The sequence below is a fragment of the Talpa occidentalis genome, unplaced genomic scaffold (genome assembly GCF_014898055.3).
Source record: "Talpa occidentalis isolate TD23 unplaced genomic scaffold, MPIMG_talOcc4v2.1 talOcc4.11, whole genome shotgun sequence".
NCBI lineage: Eukaryota > Metazoa > Chordata > Mammalia > Eulipotyphla > Talpidae > Talpa > Talpa occidentalis.
Window position 1 is genome coordinate 71,392,149 of NW_023601104.1, and position 22,289 is coordinate 71,414,437.

Here is a 22,289-nt window from a genome sequence, read left to right on the forward strand (position 1 = left end):
TTTTTTTTCTTTAAAGTACATGTGCCATGTCTTATCTCTGCTTCTTCCTTCATGATTAGATTTCCTCTTCAACTCCCAGCAAGATTAGGGTGGGGGCTGAATTTAAGAGGGATGCTAAAGTTAATATTAGTTTGGACACTGAACAGAACTGAGATAAACTGAGGTGGCCATCTATTTTAATTCTGGCATTCAGAATCTACCTCCAGATTCTGAAAATGAAATGTCAGCAGGAGTCACTTTACTGGACCTCCCTTCTCTCTAAATCTCTTCTACTTTCTGTCCCTTCCTCTGCCCGTGCTAGTCCCTCAGACATAATGCCCTCTTGAGGAAGTAGAGGTAGTATCAGGGGAAAAAAACAAAACAAAAACCAGTTTAGACCCAAAGGAATAGAGTTAATCCCACCAGTAAGAGTTTGCAGGTTAACACCCTTCATTCAAATGACGACTTTTTTTTATTAATAAATTTTTATTTATGTTCCCCATACAATTGCATCCCCCTTATTTTGACCCCAATCCCTCCCCTCCCTGCCCCCCACCCCCCATAGAGTTTCTCTGGTTCATAGTTTTTTGTTGATTTTGATTTTCACTTTCTTATAGTTATTCCTTTTCCTGGTCCCTTATTTAAGTTTTCTAGATTCCTGCTGTGAGTGAGACCATCCGGTATTTTTCTTTTTCTTTCTGGCTTATTTCGCTGAGCATGATCCCTTCCAGCGCCATCCATGTTGCTGCAAATTGCATGTGTTTATCTTTTTTGAATGCTGAGTAATATTCCATGGTGTATATGTACCACATCTTCTTGATCCAGTCATCTATTTTTGGGCATTTGGGCTGTTTCCAAAGCTTAGCTATTGTAAACAGTGCTGCTAAATGACTTCTTTTTGATAGGGAAGAGCTGTACACAGGGAGAAGTTCAAGATTTCCCTTCTGTTCCTGCCTGTTTGGTACCTCTCCCATCCATCTCTTTTCCTCTCTGTATTGTGCTCTCTTCTGCACTCATATATACTCTTTATCTTTCATCTCACACTCATGTATACATCTTTTCAAGTGTGTCCATCACAGATAATTGTTACTGCTTGTGTTTTTGTATGTATGTTATGTTTAAAACACCAAGTTAGTATTCTGTAAAAGCAAAAAATCTCCTGAACTATGTAATAGGAACCTATAATTTCAGGATAAACCTCTTGAGGACAAGTTAAAATTAGTGTGTCCCCCTAATTACCCGAATTTGTGTTGAATCAGTTTGGACTAATAATTGGCTATCTTTCTCTTTCGTAATCAAGGAAAAAATCATTAATTAGATTGGATAAGGATCTAGATGAATATGAAGAAGAGTGGAAATACTTGCAAGAAATGGCTGCTTCTCTTCCACAATTCAAAGATGGCAGAGAGAAAGCTTTGATCCAGCAGTACCAAAATACAGCACTCCAGTGGGAGAACACCAAAGCTTCCATCACTGAATGGTAAGGAAAAAAGTCCCTCCCATACCCGAAAAATTGTCTGTATCACAATTAATCTTCTGAAGTTTGTATATTGGAAACACATCCCCATGGACCTAAAAGAGGGGAAGGGGGCCTCCCTGGTGGCGCAGCGGTTGAGCGCTGGGTTGCGAAGCTGCCCGGAGCCTCTGCGGCGCCGGTTCGATCCCCGGCTGCTCCCCGGCCACCAGAGGAGGGGCCCACATGGCGCGCAGACCTCTCCTGCCGCCCGCTGCTCCCCTCAGCAGTGTACTTCGTCACTCTGCCTGCTGTGCTCCCCACTCTGGCTCTGGTGAATTCTCTCACCCTCCCGTGCTTCTGACTGTACCCAGTGCTTGTATAAATAAATAAATAAATAAATAAATAAATAAATAAATAAATCTTTAAAAAAAAAATAAAAGAGGGGAAAACATGACTTTTACACTGGAACCTCCTTGAGCCAATGTCTGGGACAAGACCTTGCAACACAGATGATAGCTGGGATGAGTTTAAGAGGTTATCCAGGAGGGATAACAAATACACAGTAGCAGCAATTACTACCCCATCTGTATTAATGTCCTATTACTTCTGTAACAAATCACCACAAATTCAGTGACTTAAAAATAACACAACTAATCTTACAGTCTGAAGGATGGGAATCCTAAAAATCAAGCTACATTCCTTTCTGGAGACTCCAGGAGAGAATTTGTTTCCTTGCCTTTTCGTCTTCTAAAGGCCTCCTACTGCTTTCTTTGGCTCACATCCCCACCACATTTAAAGCCATCTTTAAGCCAGTGTAGCACCATCAAATCTCAATCTCTGTCTCGCTTCTGTTTTGCTGTCACATCTCCTGCTAACTCTGATCCTTATAAGAACCCATGTGTTGTGTCTACTTGAATAATTCAGGATAAACACCCTATTTTAAGATTGTGGACTTAATCACATCTGCAGGCTTCCATTTGCTATGCAAGGTAATTTTATTCATAGGATCCCAGGATTAGGATGTGGGTGTTGAAACACTATTCTACCAGCATCACCCTACTTGAGTGACAGCTCTTTGTGTCAAAATATAGTTGCCATCTTTCCTGCAGAGCCTGAACAAGGCTCAAAAAGTTTTCTCAACTATGTGGCAGTCATTACTTCATCAGTCCCTGTTGGCAATTCTGCTGAATATTCTCCATCCACGCCTTCCCCCCCTTACACTTTGCCTGGGGTAGGAGTGGTTGAGTGGGTTGATTCCTTCGGAGCACACTACCCAGGTAAAGTGTGGATTAGGCCTGCTGGGTTAGAAAGTGGGAGGTACTAGCAGATTATCAACAAGAAGAGGGAGAGGTCAATGTGGTTGTGACCACCTCGGCCCTTGGCAGCACCTGATTTCAGCAGTTCCTGCTCATTCCTCTTTTTTGGCACTTTGTCCCCTTTTCTGTAGAAGTTCTTGTGTTGCTCTGGTTATTCCCTGGGTGTCTCAGCTCCTGGGAAATTCCCCTTAATTCTGCTCATCCTCAGCGGTCCTGTTACCATGGAACTCCATCTGAGTATACCTCCTACCCCCTCCCAACCTAAGTGTCCAATAGTCAAGATAGAACCTGTCTGTGGTATTTAGTCCATGCTTCCATTTTAGAAAGGAAAAGTTGAGGTTCAAGGTGAAAGTAACTTATATAGGTTTATGGCTAATTAGCCATAACTAGAAACCAATGTCCTAACTTCCATCTGTGCTACTTTACTTGTTCAAAAGGGCTAAATCTAGAATGAGTTAGATAGATGTTCCCATAAACAACCTGTGACATGCTGAATTAATGTTGAAATATCTCCAAGAATAAGAGGAAGACACTGTTTTCCAAGATGTCTTTCAGTCAATGAAATTGACATATTGACTTCTTAGGGTTATGAATGCCGTGTTTCTTTCTGGAGCTTATATCTAGCAAATTAGAATGTTGATCTGATGAAAATAGTAATCCTGGAATTATTTACATCGTCCATTCACCAGATAAATGTGTTTGCCATCATTCTTAAGTTAAAATACTAAAACAATACTATAAACCATGTCAAAAGGAAAAAAATCCCTTATGACCCATTAGTCATCATTGTAGGATATTTACAAGGAGAAAGAATAGTTTTGTTGTTTCCAGATGTTTAACTGTTTTACATTTTCCTTCTCTTCACAGCCTTGACCAATGTGAAAGAGTTTTGGAGCTCTTAAAACAATATCAGAATTTTAAAAGTGTCTTGACAACTTTGATTCAAAAAGAAGAGAACGTCATCTCCCTTCAGGCTTCGTATATGGGAAAAGAGAACCTGAAAAAAAGGATAGCAGAGGTGAGTCCAAAAGGAACTCTATGACCATGGCCTCACTTGTGATCCCAACCAAAGAGGATATTATAAATGGAGTCTGTCTCAAAATTTGGTTTAAACTCAATTATTAGTGATTCTATGTTACGAGTTAGCTAGGAATTTACTGCATTTACTCACAGGAATTGAAAAAAACAAAAACAGCCCCCAAGTTGATTCTGGGCCGCTTGCTTTTAACACTGGCAACGCGATGCCGTTGGCTCCCTCTGTGAAGTTGCAATCGTCTTTGCACTGACCTTCTACCCGAAAGGAACCTGAGACTTCATTGTAGACTTAAAGAACTGATGATAGTAGAGAAATACCTTTTAGTTTTAGTGGACAAAGGGAAAATTATGTTTTTATTTATTTGCTTTCTGTAATGGTATGTGAGCTGATGACCGTGTGCTCCACCTGTGTTCACAACTGCACATTTTGAGGAAAAAATATTTTTGGACACTAGATGTCATCATTTTCTGCGAGTTTATGTGGTTATCAACCAGAGTAGCAAAAAAATGAAATTACCGAAGAATTCACTACCTGCATACCAGAAAGTTGCTGTTCCTGTTGATTTCATGAGTACTGTGCTAACATGCTGAGAGTGTCACAAGCGTGTGTGAAATATGTTCCGTTTGGTTCACCTGGATGTTAGAAAGCAATTGTATTAAACTTCCCGGGTGCTGAGGTCTAGATCTGCTTAAATAGACAAGATTCTTACAGAAAATTTATTCTTTCTCAAAATTTACATCCCTGAAGCTGAAGTGACACCCAGGGGACAGATACAGGGTCAGTGCCACAAATGAGGGATGGCATCTGTCTGTGACGCACTTTCTTGGACTCAGTTTCTAGGGACTGACCCTTCAGAAAGAGTCCAGTTAGGACAGCACTTGTGTCCAATGTGATCTGTGCCTGCTCTCCTCTGAGACTTGATTGAGGGAGCCACCAGGCCTGTGAGCAGATGCAGCCTGTCTGGTTCCATCTAATGGAGGCAGCTCTTTGGGTCTTGGAGCTGAGAGGAGCCTGTCCTTACCCAGCGGATTCAGAAGCTGTGATTTCCAAGGTTCTCATAAGGCCAACATGATTGGCTTTATGACATGCATGACATGACATGACATGTCTCTTATGCATTGAACAATAGAGAAACAACAGGAAGCAGAAAAAAAGTTATATTCATGTGCGGAAGTTTTTGTACATCTGATCCTTCTCATTAGTAAATGTGCTCCAATTTATGTCTTTGGAATTTGGACAGTCAAATTAACAACTTCCTATGGAAAAAATAAAGGAAAAGGGGGAGGTGGAGGTCGAGTAACTTTCCCAAAATTATGTGAATAATAAATGGTTGAATCATTTCCGCCAAGGTCTGACTGACTACAGTCATATTTCAATCATCATAACATTGACTTTCCTGAAAACCTATTTGAAATATGTATATGGCAGAAGTAAAACTTGGTTAACTTTGCTTTGTCTGTACTCCTTTATCAACCATACAAAGTTTTTCTGTCAAAAGGTATTGTAAAAATTAATAACTACCTTTAAAAATGTATGAAAGTCCAGGCATTTCTTCTTCTGTTTTGATTCCTGTATCTAGTATGGTGTCTATTATATGAACACTTTTTTATATTTACTGAAATATGTTATTTTCTGTTCTTAGTTGCTTTTTAAACTGTCAGAAAAAAGCAAATTTTAATACTGATTGTTAACATTCAGTGAATTTAATGATGACTTAGGTAATATCCTCAGAAACAGTCCATTTCTGTGCTATGTATAGACATGATGCTGTGAACCAGTGGCTGAAATACAATACCAATGAGAACTTTTGTCCTTCAAAACCAGAGAAACCTGAATGTTCATCTAGAATATGGTGCCAAATTTCCATTCTCTTTAATGAAAGACAGAGTGTGACTAGAAGGCCAGAATGTCAGGGGACTATTAAAGTCTGGGAAATTTCAGAGTGGGCCTGCATTCCTTTATGTTACCCCTTCCATTCTTTTGTCCAACAAAACCCACAGTTCTCATTACTGCAAAAAGTGCCTTCTCCTGCTTCCTTTCACCCAGCAGTAGCTGGTATCAGTGTAACACCAGAGTTCTTTGCATATAAAAAAATTAGTATGTGTATGTATGTGTTAGCCCCAATGCGAAAGGTAGGTATTTGGTATGGTCGGTCTTGCTAAGTTGTCCATTCCTGGTTGTCTAGCTGAAGAGAGCAGGCTATGGGGGGCAGTGGGGGCGTTCCTATGTCTATACTCATTGATATTACCAGTACTGGCATCGCCTGCACAGTCTGAGGGAAAAAGAAAATGCAGGGAACTCACCACCAGTTGAGCTGACCCTCCCTCAACCCCACCCAGTCATCATCCCTTCTTGAAGTTTGGGCTTTTCAGTCTCCTGCTATTTGTTGTACATATAACATCCAGGGTTTTTAGTTTTACTTAGTGGAAAGACTAGGGAAAAGTATGTTCAAATCATATTCCCAGAATTGGAAGTCCTTCTAGGGTACACAATTTTTAGGTTTTTGCTTATGAGAAATCAGCATTTTCAAATTTTATGTAATTCTTTAGAATGCTCATGTAAGATTAGTAAATTGAGTGAAATATTAAGATTACGTTAGTTAATACTCAAGTTTTATTTTGTAGTTTAAAATCATTGTCTTTGTGGGCCTCCCTGGTGGCCTAGGGAGTAAGTATCAGCGCTATCACCCTAACACTGCTAAGGCCCAGAGTTTAATCCCCGGTCAGGGAGCCAACCCACGTGGTGTAGTGGACCTCTCCTGTCTCACTCCCTTCAGCAGTGTATTTCAGTGCATCTGCCTGTTCTGCTCCCCCACTCTGTCTGGATGAATCTTCTCACGCCCTGCACCCCAGTTCTATGCAAAAATTAAAAATCATTATCTTTGATAAAATGTTTCACATTTCCATGTTAGAAATAATGTTGAATCTAGAATCATGGAAGATTAGCCTAAAAGTTGTTTTAAAGATTTTGTAAAGCTCTGTCTGTTTTATTCAGATGAGTACTTAGATTCTCTCTCTCTTTTTTTTTTTTTTTTTAAGTACTTAGATTCTTTGACATTACAAAGGTTAGAAGATTCTAGGAACTGTCATTTTTTTATACTATTGAATAAAGGTGGGTTTTGGGGGTGGATGGAATATTGTGTCACATGGACAAGAAGCATGGTTTTAGAACATATTTCATCAGATAGATTAGTAGGCAATTTGGGTGTCAGATTATTGTCAAACCAGGTGGTTAGGACTCTAATCACTTTACATTGAGAAGGTGGAACAATAAAAGCCAATAATAAAATTATGATTCTTACCAGTTTGTCTCAATATATCAAAATATATACCTATTTACAGATTGAAATTGTCAAAGAAGAATTTAATGAACATTTAGAAGTTGTAGACAAGATTAACCAGATTTGCAAAAATCTACAATTTCATCTGAATAAAATGAGAACATTTGAAGAGCCTCCTTTTGAAAAAGAAGCTAATATTATTGTGGATAGATGGCTTGATGTAAGTGTTAATTCATTTGACTAGAAATTTTATATCAAGTTGATCTTTCTCTTCTGTTGTAATTTTTTTCTATTTACAAAATTCAAAGTGTTCATTGTGTTCAATATTATAAAGTTTGTGACTTAGGAACTAATTTCACCCACAGAGTATTGGTCTATTACTAACAAATGGACCTATAATCTTTTAGCTATAAAAGTGCATACCCAACTTATTTAAAATAAACTACTGCTCATCCATGCAGGATCTTGATGTTCAACTATATAAGTATTTAACACATTTTGGTCAAATAGTAATGATATTTTTATAAGTTACAAATTAAGTACTTGTCTATTATATTTCATCTGCGATTCTATAAGCACCTTTTATTTATTGTGGCTTAGAAATTAGGGAGACTATTCAGTTGCATATAAGCTGCAGTAAATCAACTAAATTTTAATTTTGGAGAACTATATGACATGTTAAAGAAATTTTTTGTTGATGAATAAAGCAAATTATTTAGCAAGTAAAAATAAGCCAAAATTTTATTTAAAAAGTGTTTGAAACAGTGTTTTTCATCCTTTTCACCAGTAAATGTATTATTTCTATTTTTATAATTACGGTAGATAAATGAGAAGACAGAAGACTACTGTGAAAATCTTGGCCGAGCTCTAGCCTTGTGGGAAAAACTTTTTAATTTGAAAAATGTCATTGATGAGTGGAATGAAAATGTTCTTCACAAAATGAAATTACATCCACCAACTGAAGAGGAAAGAGAAAAGCTGAAGGTATTTAACAGAGATAAAATATATGCCTTTTTGGTACATAGCTAACACTTTAATATTGAAGTAGAATAGAGAAATCACAAATAAATGTGGTATTTCTTTCATTGTTCTTTGAGAAGGACCTGAACTCTGTTGTTTCATTTGTGATTTCCAGGAATATGTGAGCAGGTGTTGTTAATCTGGGGTTCACAGACACCCAAGTCATTCATGGATAAATGGCCTTATATGAGAAAAACTGCATCTCTGTTTTCATAACTATGTATATAAAATGAAGTGTTTGCTTCAATTATGAAGATAGTCAACAACATAGTAGGATGACCATTATAAGTGACTTTGTCATCAAGAAAATCAGATATTTCTTAATCACTATCTCATTACTCCAGCTTATCATTACCTTGAAATTGTGGTCTTTAGTAGGACCACTGCTGGAGTTGCTTATTTAAGGTACTGATAGAGAAACACATATATTACTATAGTACACATTGTTTTTAAGATTTTTATAACTATAGCCCAATGTAATTGTTATTTGTTTTCTTACATTTCCCAATGTAATTGTTTTCCTTCATAAGTCTGTATAATTTATTCTGTGTTTTTCAAACAATACTATGTAAAGAGTCTGTAGTGTTCACTGAACTGCCAACAGGGTTCATGGTATAAAAAGATTAAGAACTCTTAGTAGAAGCCCCATCAAAATGCATTCTTGGTCCCAGGTGGTGAGTCTAGGCTCCAGAGGTTGGCAAACATTTGCTTAAAGGGCCAAGTGGTAAATGTTTTAGGCTTACAGGTCATTTGCTCACTGTCACAATTTATGGATGCTACGGTAGTGGCATGAACAGTTAGCCACAGACAATGCAGACATGATGGAAAGTATCTGAATTCTAATAAAACTTTATTTATAAAAACAGATAGCCAACCATCAGACTTTTAGTTCCTGATCTAGATCATGATTAATCTTCCTAATTTGAATTCATCATCCCCTCAGAAAGATTAGAAACAACACAAGTCTGAGTATCAACATCTTTATAGAGTTTCAGAAAACACTGGTTCTTTTAAACAGTATTCTCAGATTTTACCATTGGGAGAGAATGACAAGTATTTCTTTTCATTCTAAGAATTCTTTCAAATTACCTGTTTGTTTACATATTATGAGTTTGGGCTATATAAAATTGCTATCTTTGTGGGTTAAAAACCAGTCAAATACTGGTGATTATACATGATTGAATGTGATGTATAAATGTATTTGTTTACAATGTGTACTGATAGTATGCCAGGTTCAATAATTATAATCTCATTTTTCCCCTAATTTTTTTCTTTTATTCACTTTAAAATTCATATTCATTTTTATGCATTTGGAAAAAGCTTTCATAATGAATTTCCGACTTTCTAAGTGTAAATGAATTATCACTGAGTCCCTGAAATTTGTTTTGAAGTACAGGTTGTTTAAATACTTGAAATTTAAAATATTTGATTATGAACTGATAGCCTGTGGGCCAAATTCTGCCACAGGGTGAATGTGGGCATGTGTATGTGTGGTTTATGAGTACATGTCTGTGAAATGTACTCTCTTTCTGCAAGCCTCCATTCTTGTGTGTACAGTCTTGCCTCTCTCTGGTGTATAGTAAGGGTGCTTCACTGACTTGTTACGTTGGCCTGACCCATGAAGGCACTTAAGTTTTGAAATCCCAGACTCTCAAAAACAAATGATGTGGGGAAATTCAAATGCTCTCTATTTCTCTCTATTTACAGTAGCAATCAGGGTACCAGAAAATAAGGTATAAAATAAAAAGTTATTTTCTATTAAAATTATGTGTTTTAGGAAGAGTTACAAGTCCACGAACAGAAAATTTCAGATTTTTCTAAAAGAGTGGCTAAGATACAGTTTCTGCTTCAAAGCAATGAAATACCTCTTGAATTGCAGGTAAGAGAATTTTTATTTAAAAGTTATAATTAAAAATTATATATCATCTAAGGTAATGCTCACAAGCTAGCATTCTAAATCTGTAACCTAAAATAAAATGAGGATTTTAATTTAATTTACCTTCATTCGGCTTCTATATTAGATCCTACAGTTTTAAAAGTCGGTATGGTTTATTATATTTGTGCCACTTTTAGAGTGAATCGTATTATTTGCTGTCCTTATTCTCATTTCACTTCTTTCACATACTTCGTGTGTGGTTGGTGGCACGTCCATACAAAGTAACAAGGGCTCCTCATGTATCTTAGCCATAGGGAGGAGAATATAACTCAAGTGATTCTGGGTTTACTAAATTACTAGTGGGGAAACAGAGATTTGGCCAAGTGTGACTTTCTGAATTTTTTTTTATATATATATTTTACATCAGTCTTCATTTTTGTACAATGTATGCTTTCTCCTCTCAGGTGTAGTCCCCGTAGAATTCCCACCACCAATTCACCCATACACCATCACCGTAGTCCCTTATGCTCTTCCCTCCCATGTTTTGATCCTTCTCCCCTGCAGAATGTCTCTGATTTATAGTTGCCTGTTGATTTTGATTTTTACTTTATTATAATTATTTTTTTCCCTGATCTCTTATTTGTTTCCTCTGCATTCCAACCTATAAGTGAAACCATCCGATATTTTTCTTTTTTCTTTCTGGCTTATTTTGCTACGCATGATATCTTCCAGCTCTATCCAAGTGTGACTTTCTGTGAAAAGATCTGTTACAAGTTTATTTAGAAGGAAGTGCACAGAGGCTGAGCTATGACCTCTGGAGTCAGACTTCCTAGCTGAGGTCCTGGCTCTGCTGCCCACCAGCTCTGGGGCTTGGGGAAGGTTACTTACCCTTCTTAAGCCTGTGTTTTGTATATAAAGTGCTTACCATGACATGTGTACATAATAAATAACAAATACTTAATATTTTTCTATATGTTTTGAAAATATTTTCCAGTGAATGCCATGAGATTGTGTTTCATTTGGAATGCTTGATAGAACTTGTTTTAAGGGCAAGGATTTAAATTAGTCTCTGAGAAAAAAGTCAAAATGTCAATGTCAGTTTTTTCGTCTTTCAAGGTAACATTCTCATTATTAATTAATCAGGTAGAACAATGAAGAACTAAAAGTACAGAAGAATTGATTTTTCATTAAAGTGAAGCAATGTCTTAACTCATTCTCTAGCAGTGCACTTATCTTCAAATCTAGTTAAATCAAGTCCATTACAGTCCTTCATACATTTCATGATTTTAGGTTATGGAATCCTCTATGTTGAAGAAGATGGAACACATAAAGACACTTTTAATAGGAGATTCCAACTGCTGTGCACTTGGTGGCAGCACAGCTGAACTAAGGGAGGATCTTGATCAAGCAAAGACCCAGATTGGAATGACAGAGTCCCTCTTAAAAGCCCTTTCTCCTTCTGACAGCTTGGAGATATTTACCAAACTAGAGGTACTACCCAGCTGCTTCTCTTCTGTGGTTCACACTTATTTTGGATGGTCTTGGCCTCTTAGGGTAAATAAAAATAGTTATAAAAAATGATAGCCTGGGGAATGTGTGGTTTATGATATTTAAATTGCTCTGTGGGTATAATTATTTGACATTAAATCATACTGCATAATACATTTACTGACTAAGAAAGTGAATCTACTCAATAGAAAATCATCTAGATTTTCACAAAAACAATTGAGATCTAATGCTTTGTGTGTGTAAACTGAGCTCATTTTAAGACTTAATGACTGTTGTCTAATTGTTTCTGTATTTAGGAGATACAACAGCAAATTCTACAGCAAAAGCACAGTATGATATTACTTGAGAATCAAATAGGTTGTCTGACTCCTGAACTCTCTGAATTAAAAAAGCAATATGAAAGTGTCAGTGATTTATTTAACACCAAAAAAAGTGTTTTGCAGGATCACTTTTCTAATTTACTGAATGGTGAGTATGGTTTTCCTCTTACTGTATTTCTGGGAGTCTTGAATAAGTACTGTGAACACAAAGGTTAGTTCATCTAATGGGTGCGTAGATACTATTATTTAAGGAAATATATTCAGGTACATCTTTGGAGGGAGTGAGGTGCACTGACTGATCTGTGCCTCTCATAAACGACATCTGTTTCCTTCAAGTCCCGTCTCTATTTCATGAAGGAAATTCACCAGGGGACTGGGATTTGATCTGCCCTGTTTGGCCACTGAGCCTGTGAATAGGTTTAGAATGTCTAGTGTATGTGGAGGGGAGGTTTGAGCTTCTACTTTTTACTTTACACAATGACTTGTATCCATGGCCTAGGAAGTACGTTTCAAAATCCCACTTTAGTGAAGTGTATGAAGTCTTCCTTGAATGAATATAGCTTTTCTATTTCCTTTTTTCCTGTAGATCAGTGTAAGAACTTTAATGACTGGTTCAGCAACATTAAAATGAATCTTAAGCAGTGCTTCGAGTCACCAGAAACAAAAACGGGTGTGGAACAAAGGCTGCAAAAACTTTCTGTAAGTTATATATAAATTAATCAAAATTGATCAAAACTAAAATACTGGAGTTAAGTATTTTATTGAAGTAGATAGGCTAATAATCACTTTGACTTATTGATTTCCCTACATAAAGATAATATTCCAAATAGGCTGACTTTTCCCCAAAATAATTCATTTCCTGGGTAAGGGCTCAAGTGACTTAAACTCTTTTTTCACACCTATCCTAAGATGCTGTTTTATTCATGTAAAATTTCATTTTTTATTGAAGTAACATCGCATCATGATGTTATATACGTTTCAGGCCTGCATCACTGGGAATGATGTATTGCTACATTAAGTTCACTGCTAACAGTTCAATTCTGTCCTTCACCAAACCATTGTCCCCTTTTCTTCAATTTACCCATTCTCCTGCCTTCTGGTAACAAATACAAACTTTGGTCATGTAGTCCAAAACTTTATTTTTATTTTACTCATTTCATCAATTTGTTTTCCCCAAATACCACATATGAATGAAATCACACAGTATCTGTACGTCTCTGTCCAGCTTATTTCACAAAGCATGATTCCCTCTAGGTCCATTCAGGTTGTTGCCGATGGCAGGATTTCATTTTTTTTTTTTTTTCCCCCACAGCCAAAGCTCAAACTTTAAAGCATAACATTGAAATAAGACTCTGATTTGGACAAAATTAAATAGAGAAAAGTCTGTGTAACTTGACATACTAATTACCAGAAAGGAGCAAATATTTAGGAGAAGTTGATCAGAGCCAGAATTGGAAAATGCAGCATTCACTGTCTTTCTCGCATTGGCCTTCACCATGTGACAGCATTATTTTGCAGTTCCTTGTAGGTTAGATGTAAATACACACATATCAGAACTAATATAAACTAATCATCTTTTGATCATTTGTCATTGTAGTTAGCCATGTCTCCAGAGCCCTTCTTTTGTATAGGATGCTAAGAAGGTGACATGTCTCTGTATGAGCTTGGACAAGTGTGGTGGGGGTGACAAAGACCATACTCAGATTTTCAAGGTGGCTATGTTTGGTTTCTGTTTTTCTTAAGGATTTCTTGACTCTTGAAGGAAGAGGCAGTAAAATACAGCAAGTGGGAACTGTATTGAACCATGTGAAGAAGCATCTACCCAAAGCACATGTGAAGGAACTTAACAGTTGGATTGTAAATCAAGAAATTGAATTAGAAAAATTGGAGTCCATATGCCAGGTGCGAGCAAAGGAGCTTGATGACCACTTGCAACAGCTACTGAGGTAGGAAATAAAGGTGCTATCTAAACAATGTTTTCTAATGATAACTGCACCAGCATCGGTACAGCTGACTTTGGGCTATGCAGCATACGCCAATTTCACAAATAAAATCATACTTTCAAAACCAGTTTGGACTCGAAAGAGGTAGAAGTTTGGAGAGTTTTTATTTTTATTTTTTATTTTTTTAAAGATTTATTTATTTATGCATACAAGAGCTGGGGTACAGGCCAGAGGTGTGGGGGGTGAGAGGACTTACCAGAGACAGAGTAGGGAACATAACAGGCAGACTGACCAAAGTACACTGCTAAGGGAAGCAGCGAGTGAGTCAGGAGAGACCCGCTGCGCCACGTGGTCTGCTTCCTGGCCGGCCAGGGGACCGAACCTGTGCTGCAGAGGCTGTGGACTGCTTCATAGGTTGTGTCCCAACTCCTTGCACCACCAGGGAGACCCTTGAGAGTTTTTAAAATTATCTAGTAAGGCAAAGGTTCAGGGGAGAGTCTAGAAATGTTTACTGTTTGTTCTTTCTGGTACATTTGTGAGGCTCATTGATTTCTAGAATTCCTCGGTAGTATACACTGTTATTCAGATTTTAATGTCACAAATTTTCTCTAAAGAATAACAAAAATATGCAGTAAAAACAGTTGGCTTACAAGATTCATGCCAAGCTTCTCTTCAAATAAATACTTTTTTGCTTTCCATATTTTAAAATGTGTAATATCCTTTTAGACTCCAGGATAACCACAGAAATCTGAGTAAGTGGTTGACTAATCAAGAAGAGAATTATAAAGAAATGGAAGACTCTGGAGAGAAAACTGAGCTATTTTGTCAAGCTCTAACTAGAAAAAGGTATAGCTGGTCTTGTATGAAATATATTTTGAGGTATGTGGTTTTTTTGAATGAAGCCAGGCCTCCTATAAACTTTGAATATTTGAAATTTACAGGGAACAATTTGAATCTATGGCTCAGTTGAACAATTCCTTGAAAGAACATGGGTTTACTGAAGAAGAAGAAATACTAACAGAATCAACACATTTGATTGATAGATACCAGACATTACTGAGACAATTATGTGAAATTGAGGAAGAGGATAAATTACCCCCTGCCGAAGACCAAAGCTTTAATGATCTTGCACATGATGTAATTCAATGGATAACAGAGATTAAAGAGTCCCTTATGGTTTTAAATTCATCTGAAGGCAAAATGCCACTTGAGGAAAGAATTCAAAAAATAAAGGTATAACAGTGAAAGTAAATTTCAGAGGTTAGAGTGAACTCTAATTTTGAAAAGATTTAGAGAAAAACTGCAAAGATTTGTTTCTTAATGGAAAATAGGATCACTGTAGAATGATTGAAGAGATTCAGATGACTGAACTTACAAAAGAGAAGGGCTGTGATGGATCTAAAATTATCTTAATGCATATGGAAGAGAGAAAGTACTTCCTCTCTTTGTGAGGTCAATGCCCAGCTACTGTCCATCTTCACAGAGTGCAGAAGAATTGAAATAAAGAGAATAAATCAGAGCTGTGGCAGGTGGGAGTTTGCTAGGATGTTAAAAAAAAAAAAAAAACACGTACATGACAGTATAGCAGAGCATGGGCAATGCCAAGGTCAGGCTGGAGAAGAACTCTTCGGAGTGGGATGTATGGCTCATCAAGGCTATTAGATACTGAAGGAGTGGTCCCTAAATTAATGCTACTGAGTGGGTTGTGTGGTTCATAGGTGTTACTAGATAGTAGGCAGTGGAGGGCAAGGATATCACTAGCTCCTGTGACTTTACTTTTTAACCAAGGGGTGAGTCAAAAATATTGCTACTTAAAAGCACAGGAGAGAGAGGCATTTATGCTTCAAAGGAATGCAGCAGAATTGAAACCATGTTCATTGAAGCATTGATGGAGAAAGAAATGGTCGAGAGTAGTGTCCTATAAAGATTGAGGCCCATGAGGATCGATAGACTTTGTGAAGTAATCGGAATCATTTGACATTATATCCAGAAGTTGTTTTCCAGAAAAGTAGAATCTGGAGTAGTTTTTTCAAGAAGGGAAGAACTTGGTTGTTTGACAAAAAAGAGGGAGCAAGAAGAAGAGGGGACAGGAATTAATTACATGGTAATCAAGACAGAAGAGTTGTCATGAGAAATAGTGCATTTTCCTGGGAAGCCATAGTCTCATGCTGGGTGTGTATAGATGTTACCTCGACACCCTCACTCTCCACCTATAAATAACGAAGGACAGAGAGAAGAGTTTTTCTTGGCGTATCATTTATTTGAAGGCAGTTGAAAATCAAGAGGAGATCAGGAATGCAACCAGATATAAGTTTGTTAAGAACTGATTCTGAATAATGTGAAGGAGATATCATTGTCTTTGGGGCATATATGAAAATGGAAAGGTAATTTTGAAGTTGGCTCTGCAGTTATAATCCCAATACAATGTTTAGAAATAAAAAGATAAGTTACACAATATCCCAAGTGATATGAATGTGGTTGTAAGATTTTTTTGTTTTTCATTTAATTCAGGAAATCATTTTACTAAAACCTGAAGGGGATGCTAAAATACAGACAATCATGAGTCAGGCTGAGGACAGTAAGGCAGCACTGGTTCCAAAGACCCTTGCTGACATCAAGGACCAATGGGACTCTACGCTCCATTTGGCTGACACGTATCTGAGGTAAAGGGCACACCTTGGCCACTTGATGGGCTTTCGTTGCACAGTGAAGCCATGACAAGTGTGTTTCATCTGTCTTCTGGAACTGGATATAATATCCATCGGAGAGAGTCAGCAGTGTTAGGGACACTCACAATGTCAGAGGCATTTCTCTGCATCTGATATGACACATGTGTTGTATGACTACAGTGTTTATTCTGGCTGGTGCATCAAATGCTAGGGTTGTTGGTAACAAACTTTGTCTATCATTCCTCCTTCAATACCTGCTTCTGCACAAAAGCCCTCTTTCCCCCAGACAACTTTGGTATCTGCACGGTATCACTGAAGGATAATTCATGCTCTTAAATATATACTCTAAGAGAGTCTTAAATGTGTAAGCATTTTAAGTGTCTGAATTCAATGAATCTATTTCTGTGAAAATGGTTAATTCATATAACACTTAAATTACGCATAGAATTTTTGGTGGATATGTGAATTTTTTTCTAAGAAGACAATGAAATCAAAACTAAATTTAAGCGATAGAAAGCATAAACTAGTTACATGGCCAATATACCAAATGCTTGTTTTTTTTTTAATTATATGTAAAAGAAAAACACAGGATGATATAATTACATTTAAATGTAATAAAAGATGTTTGACATAGTTTGAAATTTAAATTATTAAATTTGACCTCTCAGGTCAAATTATGTAACAAAAAGCACTTTTTTTTTTTTTTTTAGTAATACTGCAAGTAATTTGTCTTGTATTCTGAACTAAGCTTATTGCTGTTTAGAATGTTATAATAACAAAGGAATCTCTGGTAGTGAAGCACATTAGTGTTATCTTGATGTTTCTTATTAAAATGTATGTTGAGGGCCTCCCCGGTGGCGCAGCAGTTGAGCGCTGGGTTGCGAAGCTGCCCGCAGCCTCTGCCGTGCTGGTTCGATCCCCGGCTGCTCCCCTGCCACAGGAGGAGGGTCCCACATGGCACGCAGACCTCTCCTGACGCCCGCTGCTCCCCTCAGCAGTGTACTTCAGTCCTTCTGCTCCCCGCTCTGGCTCTGGTGAATTCTCTCGCGCTTCTGACTGTACCCAGTGCTTGTATAAATAAGATAAAAATAAATAAATAAATAAATAAATAAATAAATAAATAAATACCAAGCTTAGTGTTTCAAAATAAATAAAATATGTGTTGAATTATAATATGCTATTCCATTTTGCTGTCATTTCATTTGTAAAATATTTTGTTAAATTTAGCCATCAAGAAAAGCTTCTTTTAGAAGGAGAGAAGTATCTGCAGAGTAAGGAGGACCTGAGATTAATGCTCACAGAACTTAAAAAGAAACAGGAGGTGGGCTTTGCTCTGCAACATGGTTTGCAGGAAAAGACAGCTCAGCTCACAATTTACAAGAAGTTCCTCAAGAAAGCACAAGATTTGACATCCTTGCTAGAGGAATTAAAATCTCAAGGAAATTACCTTTTAGAGTGCACAAAAAATCCTAACTTCAGTGAAGAGCCATGGCTAGAAATAAAGCATCTGCATGAAAGTCTTCTGCAGCAACTACAGGTGAGGTGGTCAGAGTAAATTGTACATGATTGTCATAATTATGCATAATGATGGAAGATTCGAATACAGTACCAGTTTTTTCTTTGGCAAATTAAAACCTTTTGAAATTTAATGTCACTTTTAGATAAAAATACTCCTCAAGCATGGAAGAATCAATCTAGTCAGTTTTACTAGAGGCATCGATTGAGTATTATTTAATGATGTTATTTTCTTTCATCTGAAAGAACAACTGAAGTCCTTTTCTTCAGAAGTAGGGAGGGTTCAGCTTTTTGAGGCTTCTCTGTGAGGGTTGACACTGATGAAGTTATCCATCATCTAGTTGTTGGAATGATTTGTAACTATTGCACTGCATAAACCTTAGCAGTGGCTCTCCCTTGCATCTTTCTACACCATCTCTATGTGGAAAGAGGAGTTTGAATGTCAGCTTGTCATGTGAGAGTGTATCCTCTTAAGAGAATTATTTATAGTTCTTTGCATTCTGAAAGCCAGACTTAATGTAAGGATTACCTGGTGAGAATTCTGCTTATACAGACAGAGGAGTAGAACAGGGGTGAAGATACACCTGTTTGGCTCTAAGTTATATGGTTTAATAGTTGCTAATTTTCTTACCAGATGTGGTCACTTTATTTTCTTATGCCAGGCAGAGTATCTGAAGATGGTTTTGCTCTAGAGTTAAGATTACTTTTTCCTTTACACAGTTTGGGAGTTTAGTTCTTAGTGCAGGAATCTGGTTGATCTCATGTGGTGTCAAGGGTAGGTAGCTGGTTTTAGTAAGAAGGATAATTAAGGAAGTTGCTTTATTATGAATGTTGTGATTTCATGAGATAATTTGTAGCCATTTTGTTTTATCATCCTCTTGACAAATTACCTTTAGAAATGAAATGAAGGCAAAGAAGCATGGGTGAGGCCAACATGGTTTCAGTAAGTCACTTGAGGGGCTGAGTAGGAAGGATGCTTTACAGTGAAATGACTCAAACACTGAAATCTTTGTTAGAATATCTGTTTTGAGATGAGACCTCTTGAAACAAGTACTTAGGAACAATTTAATTACTTGCCAAGTGAAAAATTTCAGAGTGAAATGATTTGTCAATTGCCAATGATTTTATTTCTAGGATTCTGTGCAAAAATTGGAAAATGATGTTCAAGAACACCACAATTACCAGGTTTGCATCACAGAGCTAAATACTGCACTGGACAATTTCTCCAAGGACTTTCACAGTTTTTCTGATAAGCCTGTGGATCAAACTGCAGTGGAAGAGAAGCTGCATATGCTGCAGGTATTCAACAATGTCTAGGCATGACCAACATTTAAAAAAAATCAGTATTACCACTTGACTTATCAGTGTCTCCTGCCAGAAGTTGAAGTGCTATTTAGATGAGTATTAGATAAAATTATGAGCACTCATAAAAATTGGAATGTTTTGCTCTTTAGTGATCAAATCCATTTTAATTTAAGTTGAACAGTTTTAAATTCCTGTGTTTCGACACAACATAGGAATTCCAGGACACAGTGGGTAGTCAAAGGAAGCATCTAATGCAACAAGATCTAGAGGGGAAATTTTCAATTTTGCATTTTCATCATGAATAGGAGGTAGTTGTGTAATTTTTACCTCATTTACTTTCATATTCATGGGCTACCTTAGGACTCTCTCCAGATGTAAGGCCTCCAAATTCTTACCCTCACTCCATGATCCTATATATATATATACACACACACACACATATACACATATACATATACATACATACACACATGTATATATACATGTGTATACACACACACACACACACAGTGAGGAGTGCTGTCTCAATGGTACTGGTAAAGTCTCACCTTGAGCCACAATCTCAAAACACATTCCTTGGGTTCTCGCTGTTTGCACAGTCAGCATAAATAGGCCTAATGTATTCTATAAGAAAACATAGAAAAGCATTTATTTAGCTGCTACTTGCACAGTTCCTTGACTGCAGATTTCTTGGGTTGAGACTAATGGCAAGGTGGCTGGTGTGAGCGTGGGGATTTTTCATCTCCTTTTATGGATGTGGGAATCAAGCAAGACTTCTCCTCCAGAATGGCCTGCCACTGAGACAGGGGTGCCTCCTTGTTTAACAGTGATAATTTGACAAGTGTTGAGGGCTCATCATATCCAAAGACTCCTTGGATGCCAAAAATACTGAGAAAAGTGTAAGACCTGAGCCTCACCCTGAGGAGTTCAGACTCCTATTGAAAAAGTAAGGTATAACCTTATGCTATAGCTTGAAGGACCTCAGAGACCATCAAGTTCAGTGCCTGTCATTTTACACAAGATATGATGATTTCCAGGGAGCTGAGGGACCTCCACATCACCCAAATTAAAGGGCAGATCAGAGGCTACAACTCAAGTCTTCTGACCCTTCTCTAGTGAGTGCTTTCTCCAACTCCTGACTGGACATCTCTGCTTGGATAGCTAACAATTATTGATATGTCTATAAAATGTCTATAAAAAAATTCCTCACTTCCTTCCTCATTTTCCCTCCCCTGATGCTTTACCAGCGATTCACTTCTTTCCTGTATTCTCTGAGTTGGTGACATTACCACCTTCTCTCCTTGCTTTCAAGTCAGACACTCCTGGACTCCCCAGTCTAGTCAGACACCAGTGCTGTCTCCTTCACCTTTGGAATAGTTTATAGTTTCCCCTGCCATATCCTTTATTGCTGCTGAGATAGGCCTTCACCTCCTATATCCCTGCATTAGATTTCTGAATGTACTTCCCACCTGTGGCATCACCCTCCTAATGTATCCTCCCCCTGGTGGCTGCCCTGCATCTTTATGAAATGAAAATGTGGAGCTCTCATCTTCCTGCTTGATATGTTTCCACAAGCTGTGCATGCCTGTTAGCATAAAACTTTTTGCATTCTATTACAAGTCTGCTTTTTCTGTTGCTATGTCTTTCTCACTAGATTATAAGAACTTGAAGAGATCATATTTTACTTATCTATGTAACTTCATATTCTATCATAATACTTGTTATTAGTTGAATGAGTGAAAAAATGAATATTGTGTGACCCATGAGAATAGTGACTATTAAATCCTACATAGTTCACCTACTAACTTTAAGAGGTGTTTATATTTCAATAGTAAAATCAGTAATTGCCATAGTACCTCAAATTCCCTTTGAATCTAAAGTTCTCAAACCAGCCTCACTCATTCATGCATTTAGCAAATATTGATAGTGTTCTTGCTGTATTTAAGATATTCTATTAGATAAATTGATTTCAGTCTTTCTCTGAATTTTAGACATAAACACTAAATCATGTGGACACATTTTAAATGAATATTTTATTCAATGCTTTGTACATGTTAGACACTTATTATTTAGTGTTTTGATTGTGTAAAAATGCTATATCTTGAACAAAATATACACTCCACAAATATGCAGTGACTGCCTCCTGTATTCCAGGAACTGTGCTCTGAAAATTTTCTGTTATTTCTTATGAACTTCTTGTATTTCATAAAATCTGTTTGAGAATTTGGCTTAAATTTTGCCCAAAGTTTCCTCTGTTATGACTTGAAGTTTTTTCTATTTTCCGTAAGTAAAGCAGAATATGCTATGATTTATAGAAGTCCGTTATCTCTTGTGACACTTGAACAGAGATAGTGTTTTTGATGATTTTTTTTTTCCACGCTTAGGAACTAGAAAACAGACTCAGTTTACAAGATGGAACATTGAAGAAGATTTTAGCGTTAGCAAAATCCATCAAGCAAAATACGTCTTCAGTGGGACAGAAGATTATTAAAGAAGATATAAAATCACTTAAATGTAAACAAAAAGATTTGGAAAACAGACTTCAGTCTGCTAAGCAGGAAGCAGAAAATTGTCTCAACAACATTCTCAAATCAAAATGTTCAACAGAAAAGAAAGAAAAGTTTACTCTGCTAGGTGGAGGGATGGAGGTCACTTCTGATGCACAGGGGTCCTCTCAGAACTCAGCTGCAGTGGAGGAGTTGAAGGAAGGCTTGGGAATAAACAAGGTAAGTGCTTGTGATTGCATTTCTAAGACATCACATCTGAGCATGAAGAGGTGTGGGCTCTGAAAAGAGGGTCGTGAATCAAGCCTTCTCATTTCATAATTAAACCCTCAATGGGCTGGCTATTTATGAAGCCCACTTACAAAAAGAGCTCTTAGAAAACTGCCCAGGATTTCAGTGGTGAAATATTACTGTTCAATCTGTTAAAACGTCAGTCATCAATTTAGGTTTATTATTCTCTCTGATAGGTAATCAGATACAGTTTCTTGGGTCAGGAGCTCGAAGGCAAATTAGAAAAGGCAAAAGAAAAGAAAATGTGCTTTACCCATTTTCTCAAAAAAA

General features: G+C 37.1%; 1 protein-coding gene across 11 annotated transcripts in view; it reads left to right on the forward strand.

Annotated features, from left to right (window-relative positions):
* SYNE2 (spectrin repeat containing nuclear envelope protein 2) overlaps positions 1 to 22,289 on the forward strand; it is a 308,736-nt gene that overhangs the window by 133,417 nt on the left and 153,030 nt on the right. For all 11 annotated transcript variants that reach the window (XM_054690979.1, XM_054690990.1, XM_054690998.1 and 8 more), the window contains exons 31-45: positions 1,280 to 1,459; positions 3,619 to 3,769; positions 7,129 to 7,287; positions 7,890 to 8,051; positions 9,865 to 9,966; positions 11,254 to 11,454; positions 11,769 to 11,940; positions 12,379 to 12,491; positions 13,536 to 13,738; positions 14,462 to 14,581; positions 14,677 to 14,968; positions 16,247 to 16,398; positions 17,632 to 17,941; positions 19,054 to 19,218; positions 21,609 to 21,950. In XM_054690979.1, coding sequence (XP_054546954.1) covers positions 1,280 to 1,459; positions 3,619 to 3,769; positions 7,129 to 7,287; positions 7,890 to 8,051; positions 9,865 to 9,966; positions 11,254 to 11,454; positions 11,769 to 11,940; positions 12,379 to 12,491; positions 13,536 to 13,738; positions 14,462 to 14,581; positions 14,677 to 14,968; positions 16,247 to 16,398; positions 17,632 to 17,941; positions 19,054 to 19,218; positions 21,609 to 21,950 — 2,824 coding nt within the window. The remainder of the gene's footprint in view (positions 1 to 1,279; positions 1,460 to 3,618; positions 3,770 to 7,128; positions 7,288 to 7,889; positions 8,052 to 9,864; positions 9,967 to 11,253; positions 11,455 to 11,768; positions 11,941 to 12,378; positions 12,492 to 13,535; positions 13,739 to 14,461; positions 14,582 to 14,676; positions 14,969 to 16,246; positions 16,399 to 17,631; positions 17,942 to 19,053; positions 19,219 to 21,608; positions 21,951 to 22,289) is intronic.